The sequence below is a fragment of the Styela clava genome, chromosome 8 (genome assembly GCF_964204865.1).
Source record: "Styela clava chromosome 8, kaStyClav1.hap1.2, whole genome shotgun sequence".
NCBI lineage: Eukaryota > Metazoa > Chordata > Ascidiacea > Stolidobranchia > Styelidae > Styela > Styela clava.
This window is the reverse complement of record NC_135257.1, coordinates 13838908-13857342: the sequence shown is the minus strand read 5'-3', so window position 1 is coordinate 13857342 and position 18435 is coordinate 13838908. Positions and strand designations below refer to the sequence as shown.

The window sequence follows — 18435 nt, the reverse complement described above, 5'->3', positions numbered from 1 at the left end:
ATAATTGTGATAATGAAGACAGGAGTTCGTCTTACATTAAATTGCAGTCGACAAAAAAACCTTAGGTGGTGTCAATCAACAAATGAATACTGTACATGCCAAAGTTGGTCGATTAATGTAAATTATGAAGTAAAAATCCTTATGCAGTGTTGTTTGGATATCTGCTGGTCTGAAAATATTCGTTTCACTAACATAATTCAAGGCATAACCATAATGATATTATGAATTACTTAGAAATAGCATTAAAATATAATTGTTTTTTTGTTATTATTAAAAAAGCATACTTCCATGTCATTGAGTTTGAAAGGAAGTTTCAGTAATGTCAGAATAGTAGATCAACGTTGTGAAAAACATAGAAAAGTATAAATAAAGGCAGGCGGCATAGACTAAACTAATCTGTACTTAGGCGTCATCGCGCTAGGGGAAACAACGCCTTGGCATTTCATCCTTCATTGAGCATGAAATTAAACACGGAAAATTTTGTGTTGATTTGCTATTATTAAGTTGAGAAACTATTCAGAATGAGCAATTGAATAGACTAAGCCATAATTTGAACTCGAAAACTGAAAAAAATAAAAAAAAGTATTTGATAGAAAAGAACGAATTATAATCGTACCCATCGCCACGATATTCAGGTTAACAAATAACCTAAATAATTTTTAAATAACTTGATTTTATGTACAATTTGGTACACTCCGAGCAAGGTTTTCTTGTTAAATTACTTGTGATCGAATGAGAACTTTATGAGTCATAGGACTTGTACCTGGAATCCCACGGGGACCTTGGATGCGGTATTAACGATTTTCTTTTTCTACAAGTGATAGCACGCATACTAGTCGTCTTTAATGGTTCGTTTTGAGAACAGTTCATCCCCCTCAATCATCGTTTGATTACTTGGTCCAGTCACGAACCTGCATTTAGTTTTTAATCATTTGAATAAGACTGTCACGCGCACTTCAAAGGTACCGAATATCGCCAACCATAGAAATGAAAAAATGGGTCAGCTTAACGTATATTTATCCTCTTTCATCAGGTGGCAAATGACACGTTGGGTAGAGCGTTGACGCAAAACTTATGGTGCAAACATCAAAAGTAATTGGACTGTGTTAAGTTACCCAAGGGTTAGTAGAATGACCACCCGTGGTATTTTCTGTACAAATTAGTGCTTCGTCACGGGAGAGCATGAAATACGACCAGCAAAATCGATTGCTGTTTCAGAATTTCAACTATATTAAAATCAAAACTCTCACAATTATTATGACCCAAAATAGTGATTCTTTTTTTTTACCAGAATACTAATAGAATAAAAATAAATCAACAAGATAAACCTTTATGAAACTTAGGTCTATCCTCCAGCTTTATTCGATATATATGTTTTTGCGATGTTATTTTGTGAATAGGAGTTTTACATAAAATTGGTGAAAGTGAGAATATATTATTCAACTAAAATCTAATGCGATCCTGTATGGAATAAATCAAAGGGATGTGTATTTTTACGTATCTTTATCAATATTTGTAGCTCATTTGAGATTTTTAAAAATACTTTCATGTTTTAGAACGAAATTGTTTTTGCAGAGTCCGCTCGATCGAAAATTTTGCTGTTATAACCGTTACTATTTTACCAAATTGAGAAAATGGTGTGAAATCCGTAAAAGATTTAAAAACCTTTCAGGAGGCGATTTACCATTCTCATTTTTAGTAAAATATCCGGGTGTCGAACCAGAACAAGTTATAAAAAGGTGAAACGAAGAACAGCCGCCACAAAAGTTAAACAAAACATCTTGTGGCGTTACGTTAAATTCAATTTGCCAAGCTGGTTTTGATTTCACGACTTGGGTGGCCAACAACACGTTCAAAATAACACAACACTATTTTGTTTTTGTATATACATATCTAGATTACTGCAGGTGCACTTTGTCGGCTTCAGTACTTAAGCATACGATCTTTATTTTCTCCGTTTTGTAAGGTTGCTCGTGTGAATTAAAATATACGGTGTTATTATTTAAATCGGATTTAAAATACTAAGATATACTCGTAAAGCCGATGATTTTTCTACTGGAAGTACAGGCAAAATTTGAGGCGTGACAAATGATGACGTTTCCTTTTCAACACCTGGACCCTGTGTATGGTCTCAAATTCGACAATTTCATATATATTGTTAAGCACAATATTTTTATTATTGGAAAAAATGTTATGACACGCTTTCGTGCCAAATCTTACAAACGAATATCCAAGAAAAATCCTACATTCTCTTATCCAGACGCTCATTTCTGGTAAAAATGATGTTTTGTCTGGACATAGAAATCGCGTATTTAAAAAGATTAAAGTATCCAAAGCAAACGGAAATATATCAACAATAGTTATAGTGCTATCAATTAGCACGGTTCCCATTTGAACGTCTGAAGCATATTTAAAGTCGAATTCAATCAAATAATTAGTTTACGTATATTAACAGTATTGCTGCACAAATATTGCTGCTCTTTTTATCGAGAATTAATTCCTTGATGGTTCTCAAGTCGTTTCCCGAAAACAAAAGCCTGAAACATTTTAATGAGCTCTTTAAAGCATTTCAGATTCGACTCTGGTGTGTTTACTATATATGGTATACAAATTATGATGCCAAGCAAAACATTACTTGCCAATTGCAAACTTGTTATTGAAGCGGTCTGAGAACTCGTACAAGAACCCCCAAAACGATAAAACAATAAATGGTTCGTAGTTCGATTAATTAGTGCGGCAAAGCTAAATTTTTAATGCAAGACCATAAATTGAGTCCAGAATTGGGTACAAACCCATCACACCCTTCTTTAGATATAAGACCATGCAAATAACAGAACGAGTAAACAATTTTTAAAAAAATATTTAGGATGAGTTATAAGAAAAGTATAAATTAAAATTGTACACGAAAACAAGACATAACTAAAAGCAATTTTTAGATAATATTAACAATACTAAATAGGAAGAATGGGCGAATAAACGGGTACACATTACAAAATTTCTATATTGTAGCACGTGGGACGCAGTGAAAAATAATGAATTTTGATCACTAAGATACATCAGTCAAAAATACAATTCAATATTGCCTAACTATTTGGGGTATGCAAATAAACTAATTTTGCGTAAGTTTTGAGAAAGTAGCATTCAATTCATATTTTTAATGTATCAGGGTGGTACCATACGCACCAACTTGCATGACAGAAGTCAATTGTAATAATTCTAGGATTTGTTTAGATTGATGCGCGACAATGTTTTCGAAAGAAATAATTGAGCCGTCAGAAAATTACAAGTAAATTATCACGTCGAAATACTGACCCCTTTTCAACGTACGTCAGTCACATTTCACATCAAAACCAAGACAGCGCTAAACTTGTGATATGCATCAGCTTGCAAAACCGCGCTGTAAGAGTATTTCAGTTTGATTGAAGGTATCATATTGGATGTAATAGTTGGTTAGAGGAATTTCGATACACTATCAAAAGGTGCTGTAAAATAGACTTTAATATTTGTGCAATTGGAGAAAGATTTACTTTGTTGAAGGTGAACTTCATATTAAATTTAGACAATCTTAAAGAATTGGATAGAGTCGATCCAACTTTTCTTAGCACAAGAAAATGCCATTATGGTTTATGAGATTTACAAGCTGATCTCCTGTGTGTTTATAAATGTTTTTGTTACCACAATGATGAATTGTTCGTGAGTCACATCAGGAATCAAATGAAATCATTCATAAATCAACAGTAAATTGCTATCAAAAACACTGAAATTACCACAAAATCACCATAATCTCTAACCGTAATCGGTGCAAAATAATATATGCTTTTGCCGCCATTGATTTTGGAAAAGACGCAGTGAAAACCTTACTCAATAACGACCTCAAGTGGCGAATACACCTTTTGGTCATAAAATTTCAGAGCTTGTTGAACATGGGGTGGATGTACGAATTGTTTTGGGAAATTCGAATTATAAAATAGGGTCAAAATTTGGGGTATTCCAACTACTCACATTACATTGAATTTTCAATATATAAAAATTGAGGTGCATTCAGAGGGCTATCATTTTTTTTATAATTTGCCGGTCACCCGATGTTTTACAGCAAATATTGTTGGCTCCGACAATATTTGAGTTATTGCATAGGTTATCCTTCAATCTGAGAGAACAGCCGATGTTCGCAGTATTAGTTTCGTTATATCTCTTGTCACTCTTTCTCTACATTGCTGTCTTGTTTCCAGCACTTATGTATATATCTATCCGTATTCTTCTGTTGCAACCGGATAACACTTACAATAGCTCTGACCAAAAAATAAATTTTTTGATAACAAATTTCTCTCGAAGTTCGGTGATAGCCCCAATATTTAGAATTCCGCATTTTTATAGTTATTCCAAACAGCATATTTTTGTTGTGTTAATCACAATGCACAGTCTAACGGCAGTGTGACGCTAAATTTGGTAACCAATATATTCTCATTGGGTAACAAGGATAGCCCTCCATATTTTCTAAAAACCCAGTGCTCAACTAATATCTTGCCAGTACCAATATACTTTTCTACGGTAGTGGAATTTGATTTTTAATTTTGATTTGAAGCACTTGAAGGATCAGACAACAGATTTCCGTGTACGTCTGTTTACGCATAGGCTAACGATGTACTGTGGTTTTTCATTTGAACTTGGTACCTATATAAATATATTTGAGCATTGTTTTCCTGTTTTTATTAATACTGATTCAAATCTGTACAACACAGCAAGTCAGTCAATCAAAAGCAGATAACATTGAAAGTTACAAATTAAAGATCGATGAAGTAAGCACTTCGTCGTAAATTGAATAATCATACTTTCCTAGAAATTTAACAAATTTCGGATATCCATTGAGATGGTCACATCATTTGCTAGCAAAATGCACAAACCAGACGTTCTAGTGTTTTTGTACGTTCTAGCCTTTTTGTGAAATTACGAAGTATCATCCAAGCTCACTGCATGAAGATGACATAATACCCAGCACAACTTCTATAATACCGAGTGTAAATAATGTGTTTTTACGCCCTTGTCGTGGCCTAATTGATGCGACATCATCAATATCTTCTAAAGCAGCGTTTCCCAAACTTTTTCGGTCACGGAACACTTGCACTTTTTATCTCGCCTCGCGGAACCCCAAAAATTGAAAGAGTAAAATTGATAAAGAAAAGCGGTATAATGCAGCGGTTCCCAATCTCGTGGCGAGTTGCCAAATGCAACCACCAGATTTATGTTAAACATAACTAAAAAATGATTGAATACTTTGCATATTGCATTTGATATAAATGTTTTATTGTTCATTAATCTAAATGCTGTGTATATAAATCAATTCATTCATTTTACCATTCTATGTCGTTTACTTTCCCTAACTTAGTGTTTGCCTCTAATGTAACGTCTAATGAAGATAGAAAAAAAAAGGTGGAGGAGGAATAGCCACGGTTATCGAAAATTCCACTACCCCACCCTAATTAGTTCACTTTAGGCCGACGGTGACCGCGATATCGAAAGGTCAGTTGGGCGACCAGTTCGCGTCCCATAGATCGTCATGGCGACCATTTTAGACGTATTTTTAATTCTTTTTCCACGGAACACTTCGAAGACGCTCGCGGAACACAGTTTGGGAAACGCTGTTCTAAAGGTATGCCAGCAATCCTGGAACGAGAGGACATTTTAATTGGCGATGTTGGTTTTGAATTTGCTTCTTGCTCATCAAGGTTTGGTATCATTTTACATGGATTTTAGTTTTGTACAATAGATAGTCGTCACCAAAAGTTCCGATACAGATATCCACAAATTTTACATATGACATATATGTCGGTCAGTAGCAGATTTCGAAGGGGTTAAGCAACCACGCCATCCACCAACAAAGTACGAAGCTGGTACCAGCTGTACGAACACGACATTCGTAAATTACATGCACTTCCCCCGATTTCCAAACTCAATTATTATATAAGTGATATTGTCCCGAGTGCCAGCACTTAACAGGTTGCTGGAACAACAGATAATCAAAGCTATCTAATAATCTGTCTTGATCAGCAGCTTGTAGTGATTCACATTATTTTAATTTACAGTACGGAACATAATCATATCCGTCATACTATTCCCACTCGGAGTCCACTTGGATCATTACTTATAGATATATGAATACAAAACAATGCCATAGCATGAAAATTTCAATGTATATGCTAGAAATTGTAACGAAAGTATATACAAAAACAAACCTATGGTAGAAATTAATCATTTTCCAGTTATAGGGTTAGGAATGTAGATTGCGCTGGAAATTCAAATTTTCAAATCATTCCTAACCCAAACTGGATAACTGCTAATTTTCTATTTTAAAATGTGGCAGGGGTGTTTTCGCAAATCTCACATTTCTACGTTAGTGGCGGGGGCTTTCTACAAAATATTTACAATCATTTCCGAAGTACCATTCAGGGCTGCTGATCTTTTAGGGCAACCGAATGTACGAGTTAAGTACTGGAGTGAGTGTTGCAAGTACATGTAGAAGGTAATCTCCTAATTATTCTGTTGAATATATTTTTTGATCAGTGGTTTTCAGCACAGGATAAATGTTTCTCGCAATTACACTTAAGTATCCTACATGACCAAATATGGCCACTTAGCGTATTGCAAGGTTGGTTTCATTGCACTGTTGTCTGTTTCGCAATAGTTGATATTATTCTCTCGCTGTGGATAGACTGTTATCGCCTAGCGTTACTTATTTCATGTTTTATTTTTAGCGTGCATTAAGTAGATAGTATACAAAGATTAAGGGTCATTTTTATTTTTGAAATTGGACAAGAGGTAAAAAGAGTATGAAGCTTTAGAAACTCTGTTTAGGGAAACTACGATCAAGTCCTGTTGTTATGATGATGCTTATAATAATATTTAATATAGAGTACATTTCATTGTAGCTCGTCAAGGTATGATATAGGCGGATGCCGGGGCAAAAAATAATCATCAGATGTGGGTTGCCGCGCAAGAAATACTACATGAAAAGTGTGTATCTAGAATATTTCGTGCATTTAAAATTCCAAAATCATATTATAGTACCATGATTTACATGGGAACTTTTAGAGGCATAATATTGCATAATTGTATGTTTGCTCATTTTTCCGAACTGCCCAGCAAATGTGTAGTCTTCCTTCAGTCTTTAATACTGCGATTGAAAATAAAGAATGAAAATCATATTAAAAGTTTCGTAATAGAAGTTTTGCCGTATTTTGTAGCATTGAGGCCGGGGGAGTCGTAAATTTGAATTCAACGGGGTTATCAGTGAAACTCAAACGTTGAGCTCCACGGGGGTCGTAAACAAATTTCAAATTTCCAAAAGTTCGGATTCAATACGAAAACTTTAATTGAAACAGACTGAAAAGGACATGAATGTGCCAGATTTATTCAATGGGTTAAGTCGAATTTTTGTTGAAAATGTGGCAAATATGTTTGCTAACAAAACATAGGTGGTATAAAAGCGCGAGTAGGTTTTTGGAATGATTTATAGTCAGGGAATGAACGTTCTGGACTTCTCAGTCCAAAGTGAAAAATATCATAGATTCAATAACTCACACTCAAGTATTGAAGCACCACATCCTTTTGTTGAATATTCTCACTGAAGTCCTGTTTAGCCAAAAGTAAAGTCGCTGTTATCAAATTTGCCAAGAAAAACTCAATTCCGTTCTGTGGAATTCCCTTCCACCTATAGCTGTTACTCGGACGGCGTGGACTTGATCCAAGTGTCGCGTCATTTACAGACGTCTTCATCTAATGAAAAAACCCTATATAGCTGTTAGGTTATTTGTCGATCAGAATAGGACCTTGCTTATAAAACGTTTGTGGAAAAGTATATTCCTATTTATTGATGCTGATTTATTTCATCACTTACACAGCAGAGCCACAACGGCCTAACCTAGGGATCATGAACTGGAAGCCCATGCGGGTCAAACGAATATGTGTCAACACTTGTGAGGAATCGTATTAACAAATTATCAATGTAATTTGGTGTGTTTTTAAACAACACCAATTATGATCTGAGATGAAAACTTATGATTTGAAGCTAAAACGCGTAAAATTATATTTGTATTTTATGAAATACTTTCATTGTAAAGTTGAAAATTTCTCGTAGGGTTAATTTTCACCAAGTATCAATGGAAATAAGTTATATTTGTATTCATCAAAAATCGCTCTTGGGAAATGTTTTCGTAACCATGACTTGATACAGTTGCGTCACAACAACGCTATGAAACTGATGCCATAAAATACATGACATTGCCATAAAACTGCTGCGTATTCAATTCCCCAGAACGCTTAAAGACCCTGAATCCCAAAGCGAGATCAATACTTCATAAATTATTAGCAAGGTAAGATCGTAGAACGTATTAGCCATGCCTGGTTTGCGTCAAGTCACTTTCTACGATAAGGGTAGAAAGAATAATCGATCAGCGACCGCAGGCACGTTGAGCTCGTCTATCAACGAAATCATGTAAAACAATTTAGCGATATCCATAAGCAATACGCAGTTGGTTGTTACATACATATTCAAAGTATCTGGAATCGCTTCGACAAGACCACCATCGGGTATATGATAACCGCTAAAGCAACAGATAGAGACAGTTTAAGTACTACTGAAGTCTCGTTAAATAATAAGTGTTAGAATATTAGCTGGAGCTTTGAATGAAGATGTTTCAGTATAGCAATTCAAGTCTTTAAAGGTATAGTTAAAAAATTACGTTACAAAACACTAACATTTTTTAAGTATATTATGGATTGAAAAATGTAGTCTAAACTTGATGTCTTGCATGTAATGTTCAATTATATAGGTATTGAAAATACTACATATAAATAATTCAGCTGCGGTAATATCCGACCTTAAATGCCTAGTGCTTAATACTAAATTTTGCAGTTGAAACATATTTGCATCAATGTGACCTATGGCATTACGAAACACGAATCCGTCTCAGAAGAAAACATCTTTGTTGACAACTTGTTACATTTGTAAACAGACTTACCAGAATCCCAAGGTAAATAATACTCTTGTTTCCATCGACCAGCTGCTTTTGAGCTATTATAAATGACAAATGTGTCGGTTGCATTTTGTAACGAGATACTCCCAATCTGGAAGAAGAATATTCTTGTAGGCAATGAATGACATGCAGCAGTAACGACATACTGTTGACATGCTGAAGCTATCAGCTTTCACATTAAAATTTCTCGTTAGTGGTCGTTACCACATTTTTTTGTAGTTTATTATCATTGTTTTGATCATCACTAGTTAGCAATAATCGCTATATACCACCAAGCTGAGTTTAGTGACTTTCCATGAAACAATGGTCTGACCGCGAATCAAACAACACAAACTACTTCTTCCGACTGAGTGGAAATCACCAAAACACTCAGAAGAATTGATTTTAAATAATCAAAAAAATCATCGTTAGCAATAAAACCATAAATATATACTACTACGATAAAACATACTTGATTAAATTCTTAATTTTGAAGTAAGCTGATGATCCTTATTTCGAAAACATTGTTGACTATACCTTTATATTATAACGACAATGAAACAATCTCCTGATACTGTTGAGATTTTTTTATACTCGATGAAACAAATGGCGATGAGGTGGATGCATGATCTTTTAAATATCGATTAATTCCAACAGTTCAAATTTAAATTCGAAGAATGAGATTTATATCACAACTTGACGACACGTGAATTATGTAATAGCAGCTGAACCACAAATAGTGCTGAACCACCAGAAGCGTTTAAAAATATAGTAAAAGATGTTCCTATTTAAAGTCTGTAGATAATGAAGTTTTTATCTATTGTATCAAAACTTTCGTTTCACAACCCACCTCATCATAATTTCAAGTAAATATGCCACACCTTTGAGGTCAAAGCCTTTGACCAACAAACCCACAAATGCTCTTGCCAAAGCGTCATCATACCTTAATGTATCAAGGTCACAAGAAAATGCCGTCATAAATTATGCGGTAATGTCGAAGCGTCAGACCTAACCCCTTGTTCTGGAATGACGACGATACCATTGTAACAACGTTAAACATTAACGTTTCCAGTTTCATCTTTGCCTTTAAATTCTTATTCACAGTTAGTATACATGTTAACATGTGTTACAATGAATGTTTCTATTTTACGGGCACTAAAGGCGCGGCGCATACAGTTGAGAGATTAAAAGTTATGAATATACTTTTGAATACAGTATGTTTACATTGCTACAAAGGCACTACGTATTGCATTACAATCACATTCGCGTGTTTTTAATAACAGGTACTATCGTGTTATCACACCTTTTGTGAAGCGTGCCTTCAAGAGACTGTTCCCGGTCAGGGGTTGTCCTTGCATTGTGTTGTTTGCGGACACCAATCGATACTTCCAAAGGAAGGCGTGTGCGAATTAAGGACAAATCCGTACGTGGATAGGTGAGTAAATTTAACCTTATAAATTACGAAGAATCCTAGTCGTGGGTATACTGTTTAGACAAGATATATAAAGTCAGGCTGTTATGTATTTTAGCATGATCGTAGAATGTAGCCGACCAAATCGGCCCCACCGCTTGTCTGTTGAAAGTCTGAAATATCTATATTTTTAGAAAAAAACAAACACGAGTTGGGTATTTGAGGTCTCAGATATGTATCTTCATAGATAGGTGGGAGATGGAGATGTCATTTCGCAAATTTCAAAAGTTTCGATTCATAAAGAATCGTTTTTCTCCGATATTCAAATTGGAAGCGTGGTAGAATATAATATTCATGAGGTTATATGTAAAAGTGGTCAGTCGTGTACATGAATGGAGAAGATATATTATAGATTTCCGCTTTCTCTGAAGCAAATTATATTGTTAATTGTTATGGATTCATCATCGTGATCTACAACCCATTTTATATGGGCGATTTATACGTGACTGTATTCGGGAATTTCGTGTTGTACGGCATGGCTGATACTGACCCCCCCGTGCTGCATACACGGCTACGGATGACATCGTTGTTTCGCAATAATGTAACATAGTAGAATGACTAAAATATAACTTTAAAAACCTAGTGACACAATATTGACTTTGAGGTTTCGAATATCTTTAAACCCTCCATTGTTGTCACGCCGCGAAGTACCTAGTAATTGTGAAATACTGTGTCTTGAGTCATAAATGGCAATGTTGACACAGCCTCATTGATGACTGTTTGACTCTCATAATTGATATGTAAAATCGAAGCGAAAATTAAAACTGTTATTTATAGTTTCTGTTCGAGCGCATAGTCAACTTCGGCCTATTGCTTATTTTCTTGAGGCAGAATTTATAGATGGATATTTCCAGTACTTTATAAATAATTTATGAATGCTTAGCTCGTCTTGTTAACACCACCAGTTGAAAAACAATCTCAAATAATATTTTTAAAAGCAAACTGTGGAATTTATTGTAAATACCAATTTCTCGCAAGCATAGTTTTAAGCGTTTTAATATACTTTTTTCCACAAATTACAACAAATTTTGGGTGTCCAATTGTGATATATACATTTTGGAGTCGATATGTACCGGAACAAGTGATGATTTGCATAGAGATCGACTTAGAAGTGAAGTCAAAATTAATGCAGTAGCACCATATTATGACAAAATATTCGGCACTGCCCGAAACCCCTTGAAACTATGTGGAAAGCTACGATTTCATTGTTAAGACATAGGCTAATCATAACTCATAATTACGATATCGCGCAGATATACCTGCAAATTATATTCATGTAACAATTGCTCTTATATATAATTTAGTTTTGGATATTCAACGGGAACGAGTAATCTTTACTGGTCCGCAGGCTTTTAGAACCATTGGTTTGCAACACTCGAGTTTTCTATGAAGAGGTTTGTAAACTCACTTTCTGTGTTTTCCAGAATAATGCGAAGCGCTACAGACGAAGAGAGTGTCAACAGCGAGATAGATCTTAGTAACGTTACAGATGTGTCTGAGCTGCACGCCAACATAGCAATGGAACCGCGTGCAACAAGCAGTTCGAACGTCTCGAAAAATGATTTATCTTTGTCAAGTACAATCTTGTGTAACTCACACTGCGAACGACCCGTTGCAATGTATTGCAAGTCGTGTGACATGGTAGTCTGCAAGAAGTGCGCTAAAACGGAACACGTTGAACACAACGACGCCATTGCCAGTTTAGAAAGCGTATCATCGGAATGCGAAGAGACTCTTCTGAAACAGGTAAGAAGTGCGTTATTAAGTTGATTTATGGTGTTACTGATTTAATCGTCAGCTGCGGCAAGTCGGATAAAAACTGAGCGAGACCATCGTAAATTTTGATGCCTCACTGAGGAACCGATAACTATCGTAAAACTTTCAAATCTTAAGGCGTACCTAAGCAAACGATTACCCCACAAAGATACGTGTGATTTTACTTTAAGTAGCCTAGGTTGGTCATTGCTTGAATATTGCAATGTTTTATTAATACATAATAAATTTTCAATTATAATTATCAAATTTAAATAAATGAAAATGATATTTTTGTGACCTCAAACAGGCGGATGCTCTTGAACAAAAATTGACCCCACTCCAGAAATCTCAGCACGAAATAGCACAACTATTCGACGAACTCGAAGTCAACAAAAATTGTGCCATGCAACTCATTAATGATTACTTTGACACATTAGAAAAGGCCTTGTGCGAAAGAAGAGGAGAGCTTCTGCGTAAGATTGAGGTAACATATGTGGGAAAGAGTTCGAAATTGATGGAACAATCGGATAATATACGCAAATATATAGACAGTATGGAAGAAGGCCTCGATGTAATCGTACAATCGTTGTCAAATAAACCTGAATCATCACGAACCAGAGAAAACGTTCAATGTAATCATTCTCTGCAAGAAAAAGAAACAAATGCATTTTTTCTACATAAACAAATATCAAAGACATTGGATGATCTTTGTAAATATAAACTGAGCTCTGAAACCTTTTGCATGAAAAAAGATGACAGCACTAGTACTGTCTCGGAACATAGCGTGCGCTTAACCGGAGTACACGGGACGCAAACATACCAAGCACCTATTAAGCTTACAGTGCCTTGCGAAAATTCACATATATCCATACAAAACTTACAAAATGTTAACAAACTCAGGCACATGATTTCTACATTTGGCTCACTAGAAACAAGTCAAGCAATTTCTCAAAAAAGTGTTCTGAGTGGAGAATGCCTCACAACAGGAATATGTAAAGCTGGTTGTGACAATACCATAATATTATCAGCTAAAACGTGGTCGGGTGAACTAGAAACAAGTGGAAAAGTAGAAGTTACTGTAGATATTGAATATGTCGGACCAAATGAACACGAAACAGTCCATTTTCGAGCAAACCCACATTCAAACAAATTGAACTCAAGTAATAGAAGGATGTCGCCTCGGCCTCTTTCTGGATCAAGCTTTTCCTTTTCTACTCCGACAAAATCTCACATCCGCAAAATGAAACAAAGTTCCCCAAGCACAACAACAAAACGTAGTCCATTGAAAGATATTTTCCTACACCCGAATGAGGACAACAGTTCACAAACTCCGACAACGCCTTCATCGCAAGGCAGTGAAATAATGGAAAATCCTGGAGCTACTTATCGAATTGATTACATAAAGCATGGAGCATACGAAATAACATTTAATCCCAGAATTCCGGGAAAATACAAATTCTCTGTTCAGGTTTATGGTAAAGAAATCCGTAATGGAAATTTTGTGATTTCGGCTTTGGATCTAATTAAACAACAAGGTCCCAATGCACGCATAAGATCACCAGCAAAAACGGACAAAATTAGCATGCGCCCACAGAGTGTTAGACAAAGGGGGATGAAACGTCCACAAAGGTAAATCCGTTCAACAAAAACTTTGTGTGTTTGGTGGACATTAAATTGTCTATTTATCTATAATTCACAATTATCCTAGAATCATGGTTGCCTCACAATTTCGGTATATATAAGTAAGTTGAAGAATTTTTTTCCACATTCTATAAAATAGCTCGTATATATATATGGTAATTTATAAAGTCCTACTAATTGGTCAACCAAATATTTGCATTATCTAATCATTCTAAAACTCGTTGTTTTTGCAGTATGGGCCCACGTAAAAACCCAATAGAAGATGACCTCGTACAGAAAGTTGGTAGCCGAGGTCGAGGCAAAGGCGAATTTTCTAATCCACAAGGTGTCTCAACTGACCACCTGGGTCGTCTCGTGGTTTCCGACAGCACTAATCAATGCATTCAAGTGTTTTCCGTAAGCTCAAAGAAAACAAGAGAACCTAAATACCTCTTCAGATTTGGTGAACGTGGTATGTACATGTTTATTCAAGAATAACCTGAATGAAGTTACGAAAATTGCTAAGAATCTATTAGCTTGATATTATGTCGGGATATTCCCGAGTTTATTGCACATAAATATTAAGTGAGGCTGATTATAAGTTGTTGGATAGTGTTTGAATAAACGTTCCATACACAACACCGCCTCGACGACAAAACACCAACGACTCCAATATCTTGATACTTGTAAAAAACTCAAATTTTTCGTATGATATACAATTTTCATAAATTTAGAATGATGAACTTTGAACCTGAGTTGCCTTATTATTTAAGTGCCATTTTCACACGGTCTAACTCCAACAGATGGCCGAAGAAACCTTGGTTTCATAAAGTTTTTTATTTGAGATTGTTATGCGTATCTTTCTAAAGTTTGCAAGACAATATTCACACACCAGCATTAGTTTAGGATTTATTTTAATCTGCACAAAGTTGCAGGTCGAGGAAGTGGACAAGTTCAGCGACCTACTGGAGTTTTCGGTTTACCAAACGGTGATATAGCTGTTTCAGATTATGACAATAAGGTGGTAAAAATATTTTCTGAAGATGGAACAAGCAAATTGAATATTGGAACGGGAAAGCTCATGGGGCCTAAAGGTTTTTTGCTATTTTTCATCTAAATGTCAAGTTGAAATCACGTATACCAATATATATGAATTATTTAAGCGTTGATGTCTGTACCTTATCCGTTGTTTTCACACAAACTAAAATGAAATTATGTCGACTAAGATAGTTTATTTGATCAATCGATAGTCGGCCAAATTCTGTATTTCATTTATCCATGTCCAAAATAAAAAATGTGTGAAATGTATAGTTAGTTTATAGAAACGTGCTTCGAATGAAAAGGAATTTATACAAGTCATATTGAATTTAAAAAACTGATTGTAATTGAGATATATATATATATATATATATGTCACGCAATAGTCCATCCAAGCAGAGCGATAACTGACTCAGATGGAGAAATATCCCCTGACAAATGTAGCTACAACTACCAGAATTTATAAGAGTGTGTATACTGATATTCATTATACAATATGTAAATACCTAAGCATTACAGGTTTATGTATCGATCACAATGGACATCTTGTAGTTGTGGACAATAAATTATGTCAAATATTTGTGTTTCAACTTAATGGAAAACTCGTAACTAAGTTTGGGACTCGAGGCACAGAAATCCATCAATTGGCCGGACCTCATTTTGTAGCTGTTTACAACGACAACTTTTATGTATCCGATTTTTACAATCACTGCATAAAAGTAAGTATTTTGTAAGTAAGTTTTGTTAGCTATAACAATAAGCACAAAGATATCTTCCCACAAAAGAATTTTAAGTGAAGAATTTCTGGTCCTCTAGTCGGCAAACTAGATGTATTGTTCACAGCCTTGAAAAACATACAATAAATACAGAATAAATTATTTTTGTTTAAGAATCTGATAACCGAACTATTGCCATCGAATGTTAAATATGTAATATTTTCCAGATATTTTCTGCGAGTGGCAAATGCAGTAATGTAATCGGCTCAACCGGTGAAGGTTGCGGGCAATTCAACGCTCCCACAGGTCTGGCAATCGATTCTCGAGGTAACATGATAGTTGCTGACTGGGGCAACAGCCGACTTCAAGTGAGATATTCATTTGATTGATTTGTATATTAAATTATCCTCATCGCAAACGAAATGAGTAACGAAACCATTCCAATATTCGTCATTTGAAACGATCCAAGTTATCAGTGTTTGTAAATTAAACTGCTGAGTATATAATATTTGGTTGACACGGTTGGTGACTATAAAACCGGTTAAATTTAACTTCGAATTGGATTGAACAATCTGCAATGTGATTCAAATCTAAAACAATTTCATACAATCCACGATTAGTGCCAATGAATTTGTTCCTTTTTGTTATTTACACCAATTTACATGTTACAGGTTTTTGACAAACATGGATCATTTCTTTCATATATAAACACAGACGAAGATCCACTTTATGGACCACAAGGCGTTACTCTTATTAATGAAGACCAAGTGGCTGTGGCGGATTCAGGAAATCAATGCGTTAAAATATATCGATACCTGCAATAATGATTTATCAAATTTCATTTCTTTATTTTTGTTCCTCGTGTTTATTCTGAGTTTATTGTTGATTATGAAAACTATCAAAGACAATAGATTGATTTGCATAAAATTGTTGAAACGTGAACTTAAAATATATATATGCTACGGATTTAAGCAGTTAACTACAGCTGCTAACCCACCATGATAAAAATGAAGATAAGTACACTGATAAGAGAATAATTAATGTCGAATGGGTACAAGCGTAAATATGGTACAAGAGATGAGTTTATAGAGAAAATACCGAGTGGAGTGATTAGGATGTTGTTAGTTAATTGGAAAGGTGTCTGAAATTAGGATGCCTTTAGTTTTAGATAAAATTGTCCTATTTCAAGATTATGGTTTATCTTGCGGGCGTGCTTCTGCAATTAGTGTATCCGGGTGGTCATCCACAATCACGTGACTAAATAGGTACAATGATGTTCAGTCTTCTGTTACTGCGACATTAAACCCCTTGACCACAGTAAATTATTTTTAAGTTCATGTACAAGTAGACTTACGAGGATAAAGTAGGAACAAAGTAGGCAACCATTTACAATATTATAAAGCATAAGGTATAGCTTCAGCTTCCGATCCTCCCGCGCACACCCAACGCAAACAATCGTTATGGTGCGTACTGCACCATTTGCCTAACTTCTTGACAAAAGTTTTTTGTATTTGTCGTAGTTCAAATTAAAGTTACGACCACTTTCTGATCAATATATTTTTACGTATACTAAAAAAGGCCAAATTATTCAAAATTAGTAGCCATCCAAAATGTTAAAGGGCGTTTCAGTCGCTGCAAAGGCTCGCTCCCTGATGTTCAAACTTTAAGATTTGGGAGCCAAATACAGCGTGCAGTCATGCGTGTTAAATTTTTAAATGATGTTCACTTGTTCCCTATAACTTAAAAGTCGAGTTACATGGATGTTCTTTTTCAGTATTAAATACATATACTTGAGTAGATCGTTCATGGGAAATATTAGGATGTTAAACTATACAAAACACCTTGCATTTGCAAAACTGTGGTTATTTGGAAACTGTGTTCAACCATGCGTGAAATTCTTGACTTCCGTTTGTTTTGGTCGTCAATGGTAAATTAAATGCTTGCTGCAGCATCTCTAGTATGATAATTTCGTTGTGGTACGAAGGCAGTGTGACTTTGTGTACGACTTTACCAGGGATGCAGTTCAGGTTTTCGCGAATATTTATGCTTGGTGATCCCATGCTTATTCAAGTACGGTACCGTTTACTAACAGACTAACCATACTGTTTTTAGGTTTTACAGTAGATTGGTAGAGATAGGCTTAGCCCACAAATGATTAATTAGTAAAGGATAGGATTTACATATTTATCCCGGCGGTGACACAAAGGCACACAGCTGCAGAAACAAAAGCAGACTAATACAGTAATACGCCGCGTCATATTTTAGAATAAAGTTTAAAGGGCTTGAAAGATTGCAGTTGCTGTACCCATTTGGCGGTGTGGCTCAACGGGCTAAGCGTTAGGAATACGCTCGCCACCGCACCTCTAATTACTCTGCATGGGTTCGCAGGTTCGAATCCCATGCAGAGATGGTTATGTGCGAGAGGATTGCTGGACTCCTCGCCATCGTTGGGTGGTTCACGTAACCGCTGGTCGGTTACGGCTTCCTCCACCACCAAGTCCATGCTTCCGAAAACAAACAATACAGTAAAACTAATCCCATACCCGACTTGGAATGGTAACCGGACGAGAGGCCGTGGTTCGCCATATGGATAAGCCGTCTTATCGGCTTTCCTCTCCCCCGGGATAAATATGTAAAATCCTATCCTATCCTACTGAACCAATGTCTGAATGTGCATAAACAAAATGTAATTTGCTTAGGTAACTTTAGTAGTACCTTACCGGTAACGTAAGTTACCCTATTATCTCCGCTTTTTATTCCGATCCATCTAAAATCTATAATACTTTACGTAACATTTCTTTTATATTTTCTCGGAACATTGGCTACC

The 18435-nt window shown here is 35.5% G+C and overlaps 2 protein-coding genes across 3 annotated transcripts in view; one reads left to right on the top strand and one right to left on the bottom strand.

Moving 5' to 3' along the window:
• LOC120346273 (uncharacterized) overlaps window positions 1-18435 on the bottom strand; it is a 198745-nt gene that overhangs the window by 92021 nt on the left and 88289 nt on the right. The window lies entirely within an intron of this gene.
• On the top strand, window positions 8837-16568 carry LOC120345781 (tripartite motif-containing protein 2-like). Of its 2 annotated transcripts, none has more exons than XM_039415330.2 (9): window positions 8837-9026; window positions 10292-10443; window positions 11904-12225; window positions 12542-13863; window positions 14109-14326; window positions 14790-14948; window positions 15412-15611; window positions 15836-15976; window positions 16280-16568. In XM_039415330.2, exons 1-9 carry the CDS (start codon window positions 8937-8939, stop codon window positions 16430-16432), a joined length of 2757 nt encoding a protein of 918 aa, XP_039271264.2. In that variant the 5' UTR covers window positions 8837-8936; the 3' UTR covers window positions 16433-16568. The 2 variants fall into 2 exon arrangements, with proteins under 2 accessions (XP_039271264.2, XP_039271263.2); XM_039415329.2 differs by having other exon boundaries at window positions 14784-14948.

Excerpts from the sequence above, each read along its gene's own strand:
- LOC120345781 (XM_039415329.2), top strand. The coding sequence starts at position 8,937 with ATGGCATTACGAAACACGAATCCGTCTCAGAAGAAAACATCTTTGTTG. Across the intron at positions 13,864-14,108 it reads GGGATGAAACGTCCACAAAG|TATGGGCCCACGTAAAAACC; the intron begins GTAAATCCGTTC and ends TTGTTTTTGCAG. Across the intron at positions 14,327-14,783 it reads CTTCAGATTTGGTGAACGTG|TTGCAGGTCGAGGAAGTGGA; the intron begins GTATGTACATGT and ends ATCTGCACAAAG.